General features: G+C 33.6%; 1 protein-coding gene across 1 annotated transcript; it reads right to left on the minus strand.

Annotated features, from left to right (window-relative positions):
• Nucleotides 1–9,445: 9,445 nt before the first annotated feature.
• On the minus strand, nt 9,446–11,360 carry LOC108327706 (peroxidase 55). The gene is made up of 3 exons (XM_017561395.2): nt 10,998–11,360; nt 10,594–10,785; nt 9,446–10,199 (listed from the first exon to the last, which is right to left on the minus strand). Exons 1-3 carry the CDS (start codon nt 11,211–11,213, stop codon nt 9,624–9,626), a joined length of 984 nt encoding a protein of 327 aa, XP_017416884.1. The 5' UTR covers nt 11,214–11,360; the 3' UTR covers nt 9,446–9,623.
• Between the last annotated feature and the right edge of the window lie 3,988 nt (nt 11,361–15,348).

The raw sequence follows: 15,348 nt of genomic DNA on the forward strand, positions 1-15,348 counted from the left end.
TTATACTAGTTCATATCACACAGATCAACAAACTGTTACAATCATAAAGAAAATAAACAAGTTGAAGGTTAGAACACCTCTCTTGTTACCCCAAGAGATGAAACTCACTTCCCCTGCAACCCACAAGGGATGAACACCTCCTCCAAATGCTTCACGAAAGATGACCACCTTCTTTGAATCCTCATAATTGCTTGAAAAATCTCATAATTGCTTGTGATAATCGATTATGGCAAGTCATAATCAATCATTGATAATCGATTATCATAAGTGATAATCGATTATCTTGAGTATAAAATGAGGTTTTCTTATTCAAAACAATTTTTAACGCAACCTAAGGCAAACAATACAAAGAATGAAATATAAACCACATCATCAATCTACTAAATTATAAAAGCTTTAATATAAAAATAAGTCTTTGTGAAGATCTTCCTACAATAAGAGCACTAAAGACTTGACTTTGAGACATCATTAAGATTTATGTTCTTCAGCTTTATGCTAACAATCTTCCTCTTTTTGATGATGATAAAAAATTCTTTGATTTAAAGCTTTTTGTAACCTGTACTGATCTGTAACTCATACATAACTTAAAGAAGAGGAATTACTAGACAACAGATAAATATAATTAAGCCTTTAAACATATTTCTCCCCTTTTTTTATCATTATAAAAAAGAGTTATGTATATAAAAAAATATTCCCCCTAAAAATAGAAAAGTCCCCCTAAATACAAGCCATATATAAATAGGACAAGATAAGCAATAAGGCAAATTTATTGTATTAGATAAATGAAAACATAACATGAGAGAGATAATATAAAATGTAAATGAAATGCATGAGGGGTGACTACAACTCATCATTATCATTAGTATCTAGAGGTTGGACTAACCCCTCTAAAGTATGCATCCTATCATCTAATCCCCTAAGGAGAAAGCAAACTTCCTCACGCCTAGAGGCTTAAAGAAGAGACATATCAGATAACTTCCTAAACTGACTCTTTAGGGAATAAGAGTGACTGACTAATGCTGGTGAAGATGATCCTGCTTCATCCTGAACATCATTCATCTCCTGGTCGTCATCTTCATCTTCTAGGTTCCCCACATCATCACGATGGATTTAGGTATTTCCTTGCAAGATGAATCCCATTTGACGGAGGGCAGAATCGTTAATCTTGTTGTCGGGATGAGTGCTCTAGAATGCCTGAGTTGAGACATCTACTCCCTTATACTCACAAATTCTAGAAACTAACAAAGCATAAGGTAGAGGATAATGTGTATACCTCTTAGCCTTTATCATGGTTTCGTAGATGAGGCTTGGCCAATGAATCTTAATTTCATTGACTATCCGATAAATCATCATCAAGTCAGCTTCTGAACACTGAGCATGATTTGAAGCACGAGGACATAACAACCACACAATCAAGTAGTGGATAAGTCTTTCATTACTCTTAAGGCCACCCACCAACAACTACTTCCTATTCATCTATATCTCAGGGTTCTTCAGGAATGAACGGAAGGCCAAGATCTTGTCGAAGCCTTCTAGCCCCTGGGTCAACATCACCGCATCTTCATCAAGTTGAACTTGAGCCACGATGGTCCAAATATCATCATCCCAAATAATGTCTAGTAGAGTAGACCCCATCTCTAGCTTTCAAATTGAAATAAAAGACGTAAACCAAATCAAGATAGTATTTACCTTGAAACTCTAATAGAGATTGAATACCCTGATGAAATAGAAGAGGTGGGAACTGGAATCCATAGACATGAAACCAGTTTAGATAAAAAAACTTTGTTGATATCAACTTCCTTTCCTTCCAAAACGTTGTAAACTCACGGTGTTTCTCCTCATAATACTCAAATGATGTGAAAACAATTGATTATGGACCCCAAATATAGCAAATGAGCAAGGAATGCAGCAGAGGATCAAAATGTAGTTGTTTATAGCCGTTAACACCGCTAGAAAACTATTTCCAACGACAATATGCACCTAATAATCGATTATTACTCGAAATAATTGATATTGTTTCAAAAAACAAAAGCCCAAAAAAGTGAAAATCAATTATGGCTTCAAAATAATCAATTATTGCGACCTGCGACCGCTCTAACGGAAGGGTAATCGATTATCATCAGGGGATAATCGATTATTGTATGAGAATTTTGAAATTGTGAAAACTGCAACATACAAGACCCTTAGGAAATTTCTAGGATCTCCAAATCCCTTATAAGGTCATAAAATCTATCATTTGGCAATGCTTTGGTGAAAATGTCTGCTAATTGGTGCTCGCTATCATAATACTCTATCTCACAGTCCCCCTTTTGGATATGTCTCTAAGAAAGTGGTGTCTAATCTCTATATGTTTGGTTTTAGAGTGCATAATGGGATTCTTAGTAAGATTGATGACACTAGTGCTATCACACTTAAGAGGTATATGGTCAAGATAAATATCAAAATCCTCTAATTGTTGTTTCATCCATAGTATTTGAGCACAACAGTTACCTGCAACAATATACTCAAACTTTGTGGTGGATAGAGCTACACAAGGTTGTTTCTTAGTGTTAGGAAACTAAGGAACTACTTAAGAGGTGACATGTACCACTAGTGCTTTTTCTATCTATCTTACAACCACCATAGTTTGCATCTAAAAACCCTACAAGACTAGGTTCAACCCCACAAGGATACCACAAACCAAAAGATATAGTTCCCTTAAGGTATTTAAGGATACGTTTAACTACGGTAAGGTGAGACTCTCTAGGAATACCTTGGTACCTAGCACAAACACATACACTTTGAATGATATCTGACCTACTAGCAGAAAGATATAACAATGAACCTATCATGCCTTTATACAAAGTTTGGTTTACGGGCGTACCTGATTCATCCTTTTCGAGATAACATGATGTAGCCATAGGAGTTGATGCCTCCTTAGCTTTATCCATTTCAAACTTCTTCAGGGTTTCTTTACAATATTTAGTTTGAGAAAGGAACGTTCCTTCTTTTTTTGCTTCTTCTTGACCATACCCTTATGCAACAAGCCTAGCTTTCTTCTTGGTGATATTTCAATCTTCATTCAGTTTGTTTCTGAACACCCATTTAGTTCCTATCACTTGATGAGTGCTTTCTCTAGGTACTATTTCCTAGACTTGATTTCTTTCAAATTGGCTGAGTTCTTCTTGGATTACAACACACCATTGACGTCTTCTAGAGCTTCCTTCACACTCTTAGGTTCTAACTGTGAAACAAAAGCCACATTCATGCAATAATTTGCTAAGTTTCTACGAGTACTTACCCCTTTTGAGACTTCTCCAATGACATTGTTTAGTGATAATCCTTGGGGTTGTTGCCATGTTTTAGTTAAATCTTCTGGTTGAAGATTATTAGTCTCATCAATTATTATCTCCTGTAAGTCTTCTTCTTCACCTGTATTTCATTTATCTAACTCAATAGGTTTTTTCTTAAGGTCCAGAATTTCGTCAAAGACAACATGTATAAATTCTTCAATTTCAAAGGTTCTCTAATTAAAAACTCTATATGCTTTACTCGTTAGAGAATAACCAAGTATAGCTTCATTGAATTTTGAATCAAATTTTCCCAAATTTTGTTTTCCATTATTTAAAACAAAACATTTGCATCCAAATATTTTCAAATGAGAAACATTAGGCTTTCTTCCTTTAAATAATTCATAAGGAGTACATTTTAAAATAGGTCGAATAAGCATTGTATTTAAAACCTAACATGTACTCACAGCGTCAATCCAAAAATGTTTTGGAATTTTTGATTCATTTAATAAACTTCTTGACATTTCTTCCAAAGATCCATTATTCCTTTCTACAACCCCATTTTATTGTGGAGGTGCAGAAAAATTATGAGAAATTCCAAGTTCTTCACAAAAATTTTCAAATGATTCATTTTGAAATTCCCCTCCATGATCGCTACAAATAGATTTGTTTTCAAATCTTTTTCATCTTGAACCTATTTCGCAAACTTTTTGAAAACTTTGAAAGTTTCACTTTTTAGAGTAATAAAGAATGTCCATGTATATCTTGAATAATCATCAACAATAACTAAAGCATAATAATTTCCCCCAAAACTTTGTATTCTTGAAGGACCAAAATAAATCCATGAGCAAGAGTTTTAAGGGTTTTTCACTCAAAACAATATTTATTGAATTAAAAGATTATTTAATTTGTTTACCCTTTTGACATGCAGCACATAGTTTGTCTTTTATAAAATTGAGTTTTGGTAGACCAATTACTAAGTTTTTAGATATAAGTCTATTCAATTGTTGCATATGAATATGAGCAACTCTCTTATGCTACAACCATGAATTTTCTTCTTTTACTAATAAACATGAAATATTTGTATTTGAAACATTTTCCAAATCAATTAAATAAATATTAGCACGTCTAATACCTTTTAAAGCAATTTCAGAAGAATCTTTTTCATGGATAGTGCAATAATTGGATTTGAATGTTACCTTGAAACCTTTGTCACATAATTGACTAATACTGAGAAGATTGTGCTTCAAACCTTCTACAAACAATACATCTTTAATAATCAAGGTATTTGCACTTCCTATGTCTCCTACTCCGAGTATCTTTCCCTTGTTATTGTCACCATATGTGACATGATCTTGTTCTTTCCTTCAAAAGTTTGTAGGTTTTTTAATATCACATGTCATGTGCCTTGAACAACCACTGTCAAGGTACCACATGGACTTCCTGGATTTAAAACTTATCTGAAAAATGGAAAGAGAACAAGTTATTTTAGGTACCCAACCACTGTGTCCTTTGGGTTAGTTAGACAAATATATAAATTATTTTATAACCCAAGTAAACTCTCCACAAGGAACACCATAATGTGTTATTTTACATTTATTTGATGTATGACCACTTTTCATGCAATAGAAACAAGTAGCAACATTTAGTTTCCTATTATTAGTTCCATGTTCTATCCAAATTTTACGGGTTTTATTATTTTTCATTTTATAATTATAGTCATAATAGCAATTTTGATTATTTTAGAAACATATTTGATTTTATTTTTATAATTATAATCATAGTAATTATAATTATATTTTGGAACATTTTTAATCTTATTACTATAACTATAGTCGAAGTAATTATAATTATTTTTAGGAACATGTTTAACAACCCTTTTAATTTTTGAATTATTGTTACATTCAGCGTTGGCTATTTTATTTAGAGGCATCTTTTTATTTAAACAAAAAACACATTCTTAAATTTTGGTATATTTACCTTTTTCATAATATAAAATTTTATTTTTCAAATCCTTATTTTCTTCAAGAATTTTTTCATGAGTTAATTTTAATTCTCTAAATTCCTTCTTTAAATTTTTATGAGCATTATCTAACTTCTCCAATTCAAATAATAATTCTTTATATGTATCAAGTAATTCACTTTCACTATAATCTGAATTTTTAGAATCACTAGAGATACTTACTTGATGTTCAGAAATGTCATCATCAGCCATCAAACGTATGTTGGCTTGCTCACCACAGTTGCTTGAGCTTGTTGTAGAATCATTGTCTTCCTCCCAAGTAATATATGCCTTCTTCTTCTTGAAGAACTTCTTTTGGCCTCTTTGTTCACCCTTCTTTGGGTTTGGACAATCTGCCTTCATATGTCCTTTCTCACCACAATCATAACAACGATAATTTGGCGAAGATTCCTTGTTTTCCTTCTTTTTGCCTTTGAATCTTCTCCTTCCTTTGAACTTCATGAACTTATTAAATTTCTTAACAAAGAGACCCATTTCTTCATCTTCTTCAGAGTCGTCTTCTTCTTTAAGATTTTTATCGAACTCTGCTTTGAAAGCCAAGGTCTTTTTCTTTCCTTTTTCTTCATCCTCATTCAGTCTCCCAAGTTCCAGTTCATGTTCTCTCAACTTACCGAACAATGCAGCCATTAACATAGTGTTGAGATTTTGTGACTCACTGATTGCAGTCACCTTTGGTTGTCAAGACCTGTCCAAAGATTTTGAGAAATTTTATATTTAATTCATCATTTTCAAAGAACTTACAAAACCCAATGAGATGATTCACTATATGCATGAAGCGCTTCTGGACATCTATAATTGTTTACCCTTGCTTCATGCGGAACATCTCATACTCTTGGATTAAAGTATTTCTTTTGGCTCTTTTAACATCATCAATTCCTTCATGGGTGACTCTCAGCATCTCTCACACTTCTTGAGCATTTTTACAGGTTGAGATCTTGTAAAACTCATCAACAGTTAGAACAAATGATATATATTATGAGCCTTAACATCATGTTGGGATCTTCTTCTATCTTCAACATTCCATTGTTCTCGCGGTTTGGGTTCATGGAAATTGTTAATAAATACAGTGGGAACAAAAGGACCATTTGTGACAATTTCCCAAATCTCACTATCAATAAATTCCATGAAAATTTGCATTCTCACTTTCCAAAAAGCATAGTTTTCTCCAGTAAACAATGGAGGTCTATTGATAGAGGCACCATCAGCAAAGGTTTATTATTGCCCCGTCCTTTTGAATTACTATCAAAGCAAGCTCTGATACCAATTGTTAGTCAAATTAAGCATAAATAGCAAAGAAGAGAAAATATTGGACATTTAAGAACTATTCCCTAATTAAATCTAGTACAAGAAGCTAAGTGAAGTTGAGAAAATATTGATTTATCAAAATAGTCCACACTTAGTCTTTTGCACTCCTGGACAGAATCAAGACGCAGACCAAGGAACACATCAAAAGACTTGAGGAGAGTGACACAACCTCAGCACACAAAAGCAAGAAAGACACAAAAGTAGATGAACAGATTTACACAATCCTCAATCAATCCTGGAAAAAGAAAAGGAGTAGAGAACATACAACACACAAAGAATCAAAGAAACCAGATACTCATGGTAATCATCCAAGCAATCTAAACATGGAAAAATAATCAATCAGCTCAAGAGGTGAATCAAAGCAACAAAATCTCACAGATGCACTATCATTGTATCTTTCAAGTGTCTAGGGTAAAACATTTCAACTCAATGCACTCAAGAAAGCAAACAACAAACAGACTTGGCAAGCCTCTAATATCAACAGTTAAAACATATGCATGTTCAAATCAAAAGGTCTTTTCATGGTTGTAATGGGGCCAAGGACAAGATATAGATGAGAAGCTATAGACCAAAAAGAGAAGAGGATCAATGGGGAACAAGTGAAAATACAATCAAATCACACCCAAAACCACTAATTCAATCCTCTTCTTGACTCCACTATTCAAAAAATTTTATTTTTCTCATTTTTTTTCTATCTTTTCTTGTCTTGTCTCTTTTCTTTTCTCTCTTTTCTTTTTATAACACAATTGTAAGAGACAAGATACACAACATATTTACAAAACAACCAAGAAGAGGAACCAACTAGCCAACTCAAAAGAATCTCAAAAAGACCACACTTGTTCCCAAAACAATTCCAAAGCTCCAAAATTCCCTAAGGTAAGGTAATTATGGTCTTTCACTTAAGGCTAATTAATGAGCTTCAAAACAAAGAAAAGCGGAAAGCATAGACTCAAAGGGGTTATCAAAGGATTAAAACAAGGTAGGCTTATTTGGTTAGAGAGGCTCAAGAACAAAATTTCCTTTATCACTTCCAAACATGCATATCAGTCAAGAATTATCAACAAGTGTCAAGCCAAGGCACATGTGCAAGAAATCAAGAGATATATCATACACAAGAGATATATCATACACAAGAAATAACATCAAGTGGCTCAAATCCTCACACAAGGTATTTCTGTCACAATCAATCAACCTTTCAAACATTATAATCATTTTTTCAAGCAGAGAAAAGCAAGGAATTCAAGCCATAAGTATCAATGAAGTGAAGGACAAGCCTACAACCTAAACAAAGTCCAAAAATCAAGAGAAACATGAAAAACTGTACACAAAACACAACAAAAGCAACCTAGAAAAGTAAAGGTTCAATCCCAAATCGAAAGGATATCTAGGGGACAATAACCTTGGTTGTTTATTTCCTCCCAAATCAAAGATGTATTTGCAGTATCCATCAACAAAAGGTAAGAACATTATATCCAACAAATTTAAGAACATTTAGAAGACACAAAACAATAGCCAAAACTATCAAAAAAGAACCTGAAAATGTTGATGACATCATTCTAGCAACTTTGACCCTTACTGACTTTTTTACTCATAACTTTCTCCATATAACTCCAAATGATATGATTCTTTTTTTGTTGTTGGAAACTAGACTCAAATGGCTTTCATATGACTACATGCATGTATTTTTTGGATCTCTGAGGTAGATGTAGTTAAATTTTCAAAATCATTTATGTTTATTTTTAGAACTATTTTGTGTGTGAGGGAGGTTGATTTGGACCATTCCAAGATAGTTATAATAAGATAAGGTTAGAAAAACACAAAGACAACCAAAAATAACCTGGAGGAAAGGAGTGATGAGGTGAAGAAGAAGGAGAATAGTTCCAAGAAAAATGTGAATAAAAGTAACTGTTCAAAATATTTGAAGTGGGAGAGGGAATAATTACCCATGCTATTTGAAAGCTTACATGTGTAAATTAATGGTGACTATTCGTTGGAAAGCACATGGACATGTTGTCTGTAAAGCCATAATGATCTTAACTAAGGTTCTAGAAGGCGGTGGATGAGTTTGTGACAACCTTTTATGTCTCGTTGAAACTTAAGGTTGGAGGGTTGTATACCGTCTAGATCTTTATGCCATCGGTCTGACCTTATTATAAATCAGGCTACATTACCATGTAAAGAGGTTTGAAGAGCAAAAACTGGATAAGAATATTACTTGACCAAAATAATAGGGACGACGTCTCAAAATTAGTGTTTGAGTTCAGCCTTGAGAATGGATAACATGATGGTTATTGCTACCAATATAATCGTTTAGCATTCGACTCGATGAAATCCAACCTTAAGCTTGAACCCGAATCTACCAGCGAATACATACGTCATTTGAATTAATATCTACCTTCATAAGATCTTATTGGCCTTTTAGAACTTATCTTAATCATCTCACATCTATGAATCAAAGATGACTAAAATATCTAAAGACCAACCAAAATGTAGGACAAAAATTAGATTAAATTCCTTTTGTAATTTGATAAAATTTTAAATTTTAGATATTGTTTAAAACTCTCATTTATTATTTTTATATATTATTATTTTGTAATTAAAATATTATTTTATTATTAGGAAAGTGGATTATTTGTAAAATATTATTTTTTAATTAAAATAAATTATTATTCCCGTGTCATGGGACAAAACTTTTTTGACTTAACCTATTTATTAACTTTGAGCCAAAGAATTTATTGTCTTCAGTTTAAGATACGGAGAATTTTACCAGAACAACCTGAATAAATACATCCCAAATAAATAATTTACCTCCAAAAATTATATCAGTGGATTAATCACTTCACAGAAATTTGACGATAATATAAAATAAATCTTTATTAAAATTATACATTCATGAACATCGGGAAGACATCCCCACTGCAGAAAATCAAAGAATTACTTTTATTTAACACGACCACAGAAAAACTTGTTTACACGCCTTTAATTTCCTTAGGAAAACGTTTATTATTCAGCAACAAATCCACCATTCAAGAATTGAAGGTTGTGCAGTCTCTCCTTATCTCCCCATCTTTCCCGGTCTTCACTCCAACCCTTCCCAGCTTCCTGATGGCCGCCACAAACGCTTCGTTGAAGTCCGCAGCGTTGTTCGCGAACCGAACCACCGTGGGCTGCGACGCGGCGTCCGAGAACAGCACCTGGTCCGAGCTCAGTAGCCCTTTTCCCGACACCAGGTCTTGGTAATAGACGTTGTCAAACGCCGCAGGGGTTTGCGGGTCCAGCGCCACCGCTACGGTGGGGTCGGGGTTTCTGGGGCACCCCGCCATCAGTTCCTGAGCGTAGGTGGCGTCCAGAGTTGGGTCCACGGAATTGGACGATGAAAACGAGTATAAACGGTTCGCGAACTGATCGCAGTGCGAGAATCCCACGGTGTGGGCCCCGGAGAGGGCTATCATATCCGTTTGGGTGAGACCGTGCTTCTGGAAAAGCGCGTTGAGTTGGTCCAAGTTGAAGCTCGCTTTGGGGAGGTTTCCTTCTACGCGAGATGCCTTCGAAATTAACCCGTCTCGGCGTCCAAGCTCTACTTTGAATGAAGGACCTCCAAGCTGACATCACATTATGTAAACTTTTCATAAACTATTATTATATAATAAAATATGTTTTAATATTGTTAGTTGTAGTTTATTTCTCTATAGAAACAATTTCTTCTTATTTGAATCTTTTTTTTAAAACATTTCTTCTACTATTGGGCAAAGTCCCTTCAATTACGTAAGGGTAAAATAAATTTCCATTTAATACTAGGTGTGAATGAGGCTTTAATATTTATTGATTATATTTTTATATTTCTCTAAATGGACGTAGTCAATATCGACAAAGTCAAAATCTTGCAACACACGACGATTAAGTGATGTGAATAAAATGTAATTATTTTAACTTGAAAAAATGAATGGAAGGAATCTATTTTATAGGTTGATGTTAAATTATAATAATATAGGTTACCAAGCCTATGACGTCTCTGGTAGCTAGAGCCAAAATGTCTGCGCATGAGACCACACCGGGGCATGAAGCTTCCACTGCTTGCTTTGCCTTGATCACAGTGTCAAACCCATCTCCTGGTAGCGATAGATTTTCCGTGTAATCCTTTTCTGCGTCCCCATTTGGAGACGCAATTATCACAGAGGCATCACATCCCTGCATAGAACAATCAGATTCTTCATCCATATTTTTCTAACATTTTCGTGTGCTGTAGTAGTTCATCTTCTTGTTTGAAATTTTAGAAGAGATAGCGATTACACTCATGTCTAAGGAATGCATGCTCTTAAGAAATAAACAACGAAAACAGGTTTATGAAACAAGAAGAGAATATTCTGTATTAACACAAGTGAGGAACTGATGAAATATACCTCAACAAAGCAATCATGGAAAAAGAGACGCAGGGTTGCTTGTCCAGTTGTGATGGTCTGAGTAAACTTGTTTGTAACTGCTTGGGACACGATGGATTCCACGTTTGGACAAGACGAGCTATAGAAATTCTCTGATAATTGGCCTTCCCCCTTAGATATAAGCATCGTGAAAGCCAACAGAAAAGCCATTAGAACCATCCTAGTGATCATCTTCATCTTCTTCTTCTTCTAGCTGCGTAAATGTCTCAACGAATTTGTATGTACCCTTCTGTTTATATATCTCTTTCTTTCCGTGTGGTTAAGGAAGTGGCATAGTGGGATATACTAAAATTTGAAAGTCATAATCAAAAGAATGAGACAAAGTTGATTACTCGGATACCCCAACTATGTGATATATAATAGCTGGAAGCTGTCTTGTTCAGGTAGTGGTCATTTTAACTTGCCAAAGTGAAACCTTAAACTTTTTGAATTTTCCCGATTGGGTCTTATTAAGATGGCTGTAACTGGTTCAATTAATTATATTATTAAAAAAAAACCATTTACCACTAGCCTTTTGCTTTTCCCATTCATGAAAACAAAATTTAATGCGCATGGCATTTGAAATATCATTTTTCCATTTTTACTATTTATTACATTTTTTTCTAGTTTATTCGTGTTTCGTAGGCTTTATAGACCATCGCCAGTAAATATTTGTGATATATAGATATTTTTTTCTTCTTGTTATTAATTAATGGAAATAAAATGCCGTCAGAACTTCATATTAATCTGTTACTGAGTTTATGTAATTAATTTTCATACAAATTTTGAGAACTCTTTTTTGTCTAAAATTGGGAACACTCCTACAAAATCCTTTATTAGCGACCCTAAAAATCCACAAATAAAAGCCAATGATAACAGTTTATTAGTGTTCACGCTCCATGGACCAAAAATCCACCCTAAAATTGTGGAAGCTATAACTTTTTGGATCGACTTGTGATACGAGCTATTAGTATTATACCACAATTTTTGTATTAAAATAATATTAACACTAGCATCGCTCTACTTGAGATTATGTATTTTTATTGGAATTTGAATTGTGGATCTTCATATGGATAGCGAGATTTGAGATTGAAGAATTTTGATGTATGTCTCTCATAGTTGGAACATAGGAAAATATTTACCTACAAAATCTCTTTTACGCTCAAATAAGTAAGAGAATTTGAATATTTTGAATAAAAGAGAGTAAGTATGAAATAGTGTGTATTTTCCTCTTAAATGCTATGTATATTTATAGAATTTTGAATCCTATGACTCATGTGATTAAAAACATACAGTACTAATGTTGATATCAAATAGTATTAATAAAATAACAACTTATAGTATATATGATAATAAGAAGAATAATCACAATAATGTGATACCCTACTTGATATATCAAATATTTTATAAATAATGTGATACCCTACTTTGATATATCAACTTAGGCATACTTTATTTTGTGTTACTGACTTATGCAAAATTTATTTGGTGTTGTCGACTTAGGCAAGTAGTAGTGCTTGCATTGATTGTGTTACTATCAAAGTAACTCGACTTTGTTTTGCTTATAATTGTCTTAGTAATTAGTTTCCTCATTTGAGGGCTTTGTTTATGTTATTGTCTAAGTAACTCGGTGTTTCGTTTGAAGGTTTTTCTTATGTTACTATCTAAGTAACTCAGTGTCTCATTTAAGGGTTTTGCTTATGTTACTCCCTATGTAACTTAGTGTCTCATTTAAGGGCTTGCTCAACTCAAAAGTTATCCCTATTGTGCATTTTGTCAAAATGTTGTCGGTGCCTAGAAGTTTCGTCGAGCTCTACCGGTATCATGGTGTTAGTGTCATAAGCTAGCCGGAAGGGCGTTTCCTTCGTTGATGACAAGGGAGTGAAATGATAACCCCACAGTATGGCCAATATCTCCTAGACCCAAAGCCCTTTAGCCTTCTCAAGCTTCTTCTTCAACTTAGTGAGGATGACTTTGTTGGTGTTAAGACAAAATTTGTCTAAAGAGTAAATTGTCTCAGCAACCAAGGTTTTAAGGTTTAAAAAACTACATTAAACGAAATATGGTTGGCTAGGAAAAGTTGTTTAACATAGTAGTGTCTAATGAAGAAGCATTTTATAATGTCTGAAGTCGAGAGCTAAGGTAATGCTTTCTAGACAAATTTGTTTAACGAATTAGAAAATCACAAACAACATCTAAGAAAAAGTGTCTCTCATCAAAATCTCTTAATAGACTATATAAGAAAAATAAGCTAGCATCTTTTGAAAACAGAAGTCTAACTATTACATAACACTAAGGATAAAAGAGATGTTTCATTCCATACAATGTTATATCAATCAAAGCTTTCTATAGAAAATATCGTCTGATAAGTGACCAAACAAACGCTTTAGCCTTAAGAAAGTATCTAATGTTTATATCATTTGATGAATGTATATTCATCTTACCAAATGCATTTATTGATGAAATGACAAATTATAAAATGTCTTGAACACGCTACACTACTTAACATCAACTATCAAAACATTTAATGCATTGTACGAAAAAGTATTTCGATGCCTATATACTTTGTTCTTGATGTCCGTGTAGATCAATAAAGCAGAAAAATATAATCACAGTCATGGCACCCAAGAAAAAGACGTTGTGGGAGAAGAATAACATTTTGGAATGTTTCCTTAAAGCCATTTGATCTATCACATTGTACAACCTCAAGTTTCGCTTAAGGCTATAAGAAAAAACTCTAAATACAAAGTAAACTAAAGTCAGTCTTCACATCGAAAGGCTTCCAACTCCTCAGAAGTAAACTTCTTAGTCTAGTCATCTTTCAAGAGAAGATATATATATATATATATATATATATATATATATATATATATAAGAAAGGTTGAAGAGAATATTTTGTTGATGAAAAAGCGCAAGATAACATAAGAAGAATAACAATATGAAAAGAGAGAAAAGCTTAAAGTGTTCTTACATCATCTAATGCTCAACATCTTTTAAGAGAAAATTTTGTGTAAAGAGAGAAACACTTTCAAGTGTTACAGATTGTATTATTGTTCAACATTTATCCTCTCACTAAGAGTCATTCATATATAACTTATACAAAATCGATTTTTGGATTTATTGTAAGTTCTAGAGAGAACTCAAATACTTAGTTGTTCAACTTAGATTAAGTTAAATGTTTATACAGTTGTCTAGAGTTAGATCCTGGAGAGGCTAAACTCGTTGTAACCAGGAGTGGTGTTAATACTCGTTGTAACGAGGAGTGGTGCTAATTGAAGTACCTAAAAAACACTAGAAGGGGGGTAAATAGTGTTTTTGAAAAACGTTTTACGCGATCATTATGATATAGCATGTTGTTGAGAGTGTAAAATATTATTTCAAAAAGGCTTAGGCACTCGACTTGAAATTTAAGCTTTGTAAAGATCAGCGTGCTATTCAGAATAATTTCAATTGTAGTGTTTGTAAGAACTTCCTTTCAAAATAAAGAATCGTTTAGCTTTGAAGTTCTTATATTTTCAAATATAAAGCTTAACTATAGGTTTTCTAAGAGAATCATTTAGCAAAGAGAAGAGAGAGTAACACGAAAGATTTTATACTGGATCGCTCCAACTAAGCTACATCTAGTCTCCTCCGTAGAGGATTCCACTATAATCTTCAGCCGATTACAAATGAGTATTACGACCACTCCTGGTACTCAACTACCTCACCAAGATTTCCTTTGAGTATTCGTACCACTCTTGGTACTCAGCACCCTACCAAGATTTCCTTGAGTATTCGAATCACTCTTGGTACTAAACTACTACGCCTAGATTCCTCAACTCAAAAGAGTTCAGTTGTAAGTGTTTTAATTCACTTCAGAATTGCAATCAACGATTGCTTACAAGCAATTTAGACTAAATCGCTCTACGAGAGGGTATGATTACAATACAATCCAAACACTCACAGATGTTTCTGTCTAAAATCTTACAGCAATAAGTGATTTGACGCTTAAGCTCGAGAGTATCTCTTTCTCTTTTCTCTTCTCTTGTCTTTTCTTCAGCTTTGATGTATTCTTTTCTTTGAGCTCTTTTCTCTCTTATTCTCTTTAGGATGGATATGACGTTGTAAGATTTGCGCACTTTGGTTATCCTCTATTCTATCCTCATGATTTTCTTCGTGAGAGATCTTCTATTTATAGGCTTTATGAATATTTGTTTGTTAAATAATGTGTGTAGTTCGTAGCCTTGATGCTTGTGTTTTCTCTTTCTTCTTTTCACAACACTCGTTGTGTAAGTCAACTTTGTTAGAGCAGGCATGCTTTTTTCAATCCTTTGTTGAAGTAGGTTGTACGATC

The sequence above is a fragment of the Vigna angularis genome, chromosome 2 (genome assembly GCF_016808095.1).
Source record: "Vigna angularis cultivar LongXiaoDou No.4 chromosome 2, ASM1680809v1, whole genome shotgun sequence".
Lineage (NCBI taxonomy): Eukaryota > Viridiplantae > Streptophyta > Magnoliopsida > Fabales > Fabaceae > Vigna > Vigna angularis.